Source organism: Cryptotermes secundus, unplaced genomic scaffold (assembly GCF_002891405.2).
Source record: "Cryptotermes secundus unplaced genomic scaffold, Csec_1.0 C38785614, whole genome shotgun sequence".
In the NCBI taxonomy this organism is placed as follows: domain Eukaryota; kingdom Metazoa; phylum Arthropoda; class Insecta; order Blattodea; family Kalotermitidae; genus Cryptotermes; species Cryptotermes secundus.
In genome coordinates this window covers 1-3,011 of record NW_019772083.1, presented here as the reverse complement: position 1 = coordinate 3,011, position 3,011 = coordinate 1, and the positions used below count along the sequence as shown (strand labels likewise).

General features: G+C 41.2%; 1 protein-coding gene across 1 annotated transcript; it reads left to right on the top strand.

Moving 5' to 3' along the window:
* Positions 1-664: 664 nt before the first annotated feature.
* On the top strand, positions 665-2,864 carry LOC111875192 (zinc finger protein 2 homolog; the record flags this gene model as incomplete). The annotated part of the gene is made up of 1 exon (XM_023871255.1): positions 665-2,864. A coding segment is annotated over one exon (1,581 nt), but the record flags the coding sequence as incomplete, so codon positions are not given.
* Between the last annotated feature and the right edge of the window lie 147 nt (positions 2,865-3,011).

Below are 3,011 nucleotides of genomic sequence, written 5' to 3'. Positions count from 1 at the left end.
GCCATCTGTGAGCTGATTTTCTAGAAAATGTGGGAACCTCGACGTGTCACAACTCTGTGGGCCTCCACTGCCTGTTATAAGGATAGCTTTACTTTTTACTTCTTTCCCTCCCACTTTATAGGTTTTCTTTTCCACTGAGCTGTGCTTGGATGATATCACTTAAATAGCTGTGAAGGAGATCTGAGGAGTAGGAGAAGATGACACTCCACAGTGCCTCTCTGAAGTAGCATATTAACAATGAACTTTTATGTAAGGGAGGCACAAGGAGCTGATAGTTTTGTATAGTATTTTGCGACCGCTATCCAACCATAGGTCAGTGGAAGGTCTGGGAAAGGGAAAACCTGTATAGCAAGGAGAGGAAAATCTTCTAAAGTGCCTCAGTAAACTAGAATTGCTGTAACAAAGTTTTCTATTAGGAAAGTTACAATTGCCAACAACAGTAGATTGTTTGCGTGTATGGTGATAGAATATTTTTTCATGGAAATTACTAGCTTAATGGGTGTTAGAAATGAAGGTAGGTAAATGCAATGTACTTTTAAGATCGCAGAATTCTTTAATGCTGTTAATTTGGCAATGTATCAAAAATGGTAGAAATAATTTATTTGCTGAAATTTGGTTTAAGGACTAGTTTTTAATTTTTTCGTTTGAAATGTTGAATTTTTAGATTCCAGAACAAGATGAAGAGAAAGAAGTTTTGAGCTCACTTGAAGTGGTAACCGTTGCAGAGGTTCTCCCAGAAGGTGATGGTAAAGATATTATTGAAGAAAATGGTATGCAGGAATTGCAGTTTGTTGAAGACTCTATGGAGACAGTTGCTGTAATCTGTGGTGAGTTTGAAGAAGTTGTTGATGCAGCCCACACAGGCAGCACCCAGGAGGATATTGATGATAAGGAGGTGAATGAGTGTGATGAAGAGGAAGATTTTGTGCTGCAATTATCAAGTGAAGATTCGTATGATATATCCACAGTCAAGAAAGAAAAAATTGACAGTGATGGAATACTGGAAACTGACACAGGAAACCTTGAAGTAGGTTGTCTTGTGGAGTTGGAGGAACTCTCTGGAACAACTTATGCTCTGAAACCTTTCAGAAGAACTGAGGGAGCTGATGAGTTGACATCTACAATATCAGGTCTGCGACGACGATACAAGTGTACAGGATGCATCAGGGTGTTCTCCACACTCAGTTCTTTGGACAGACACTGGGACACATGTCAGCAAGAAGGGAACATGAATGTTGATCGGGAGCCAAATAATGAGAATGTGACCAAGGAGCAAGAAGTCAAGAGTGATCCAGAAGTGATGCCCAAGGAATGTTCAGAATCTGAGAAATCGTCAGGCAAGCACAGGCGAGCTCGGTGGGGAGAGGGCCGCAAGTACCCCTGCCCAACATGTGGTAAGGTGTTCAAGATACCAGCATCGCTGCGTAATCATGAAAGGGTGCACACGGGTGAACGACCATTCCTCTGCAGTTTGTGTACCCGTTCATTCACACAAATATATGCTCTTCGTAATCATGAACAACAGCATCGAGGGGAGTCTCCCTATCCATGTGAACAGTGTGGAAAGGGATTCTTCCGGCCTTCTGATCTTGAGAAACACGTGCGATCACATACTGATGAACGCCCATTCATGTGTTCTGTTTGTTCAAAGGCTTTCCATCAGCTGAGCGGACTAGTAGTTCATGAACGAATCCATACAGGTGAACGTCCTTATACTTGTTCTTTCTGTTCTATGTCATTCAATCAGTGGGCTAACAAGCAGCGGCATGAAAAGACACATGCAGGTGGGACTAAGCCATATTCATGTGACACATGTCATAGAAAGTTTTCAGAACGGAAAGAGATGGAACTGCATCGTGCAGGGCACGGTGGTGGGCGTCCACGTGGATGCCAGTACTGCTCAAAATCATTCAGGAAGCCATCAGAATTGAAAGACCACTTGCGAAGGGTGCACACAAATGAACGCCCATACCAGTGCCAGCTGTGCTCAAAGGCCTTCTTTGTGCCACATGAACTGAAGCAGCACTTAATGGTGCACACAGGGGAACGTCCATTCACATGCCAGTTCTGTCTGCGAAAATTTAGGCAGAAAGGAAATCTGAAGAGGCATCATGAACGACATCATAGAGATGAAGTAGTGGATCAAGAGAAGGGGGCCCTTATCGTGGAGGAGGTGGATATAGATGACATGAAGCTTGCTGTGATGGAAACGGCAGAGTATGAGGAACCTCTGGTCACTGAATGAAGGAGCCAAGCTGCTAAGGAACTTACTGAAGTTATACTGCAGCATTTTAACAATGCTGATGGCATGTTTAAAACAGTATGTAGCCAAATTTGTGATATTTTGGGCCTCGTTTCCTGAAACCTTTAATTTATTAAAAATATTCCCATATATTGAACAGATACAGTCATGTAAAGATATTTTGAGTGCTGAGATGTATATGGATGTCACTAGCAAGATTTAGGCTAAGAGAAGGGTAGAGGGGTGTATTTGATAGGTCAGCCAATACTCGGATAAGAATACCAGCCAACTGTTTTATGTACATTTAATCCTCAGATGTCAGGTGTCAATTTTAAGCACACTGTTGCATTTATCATTTAATTTGTTATTATTTTTTAGTCTTATTCCTCATCTTTTATTTGATGTTCAGATGATTGTATCGTATTTTTTCATACATTTCATTTTTTACACTCACTTGTTAATGCTGTTTCAGCCACACACGGTCGTCAACAGGTACATGTATATGTTGTTGCAAATTGATGAACTGTATTCTCTTGTTGAGTGAAACATTAATTAAAAGCTGGAAATAGAAATTGGTGGTTGAGTCGAAGTTTTTAGCACTTTGAGGCTGATGAAACTGCTACACCTTGTGATACTCAGGTCCATGGTGTAGCTGTGTTGCTACTTTTCTTTTGTATTTAGTGGGTGTAGTATTTGTGGTTGATGGCTGAAGATTGTGTTGATCCTTCCTCCACCAACCATGAATGGTACATCCATTAATAAAAAAAAA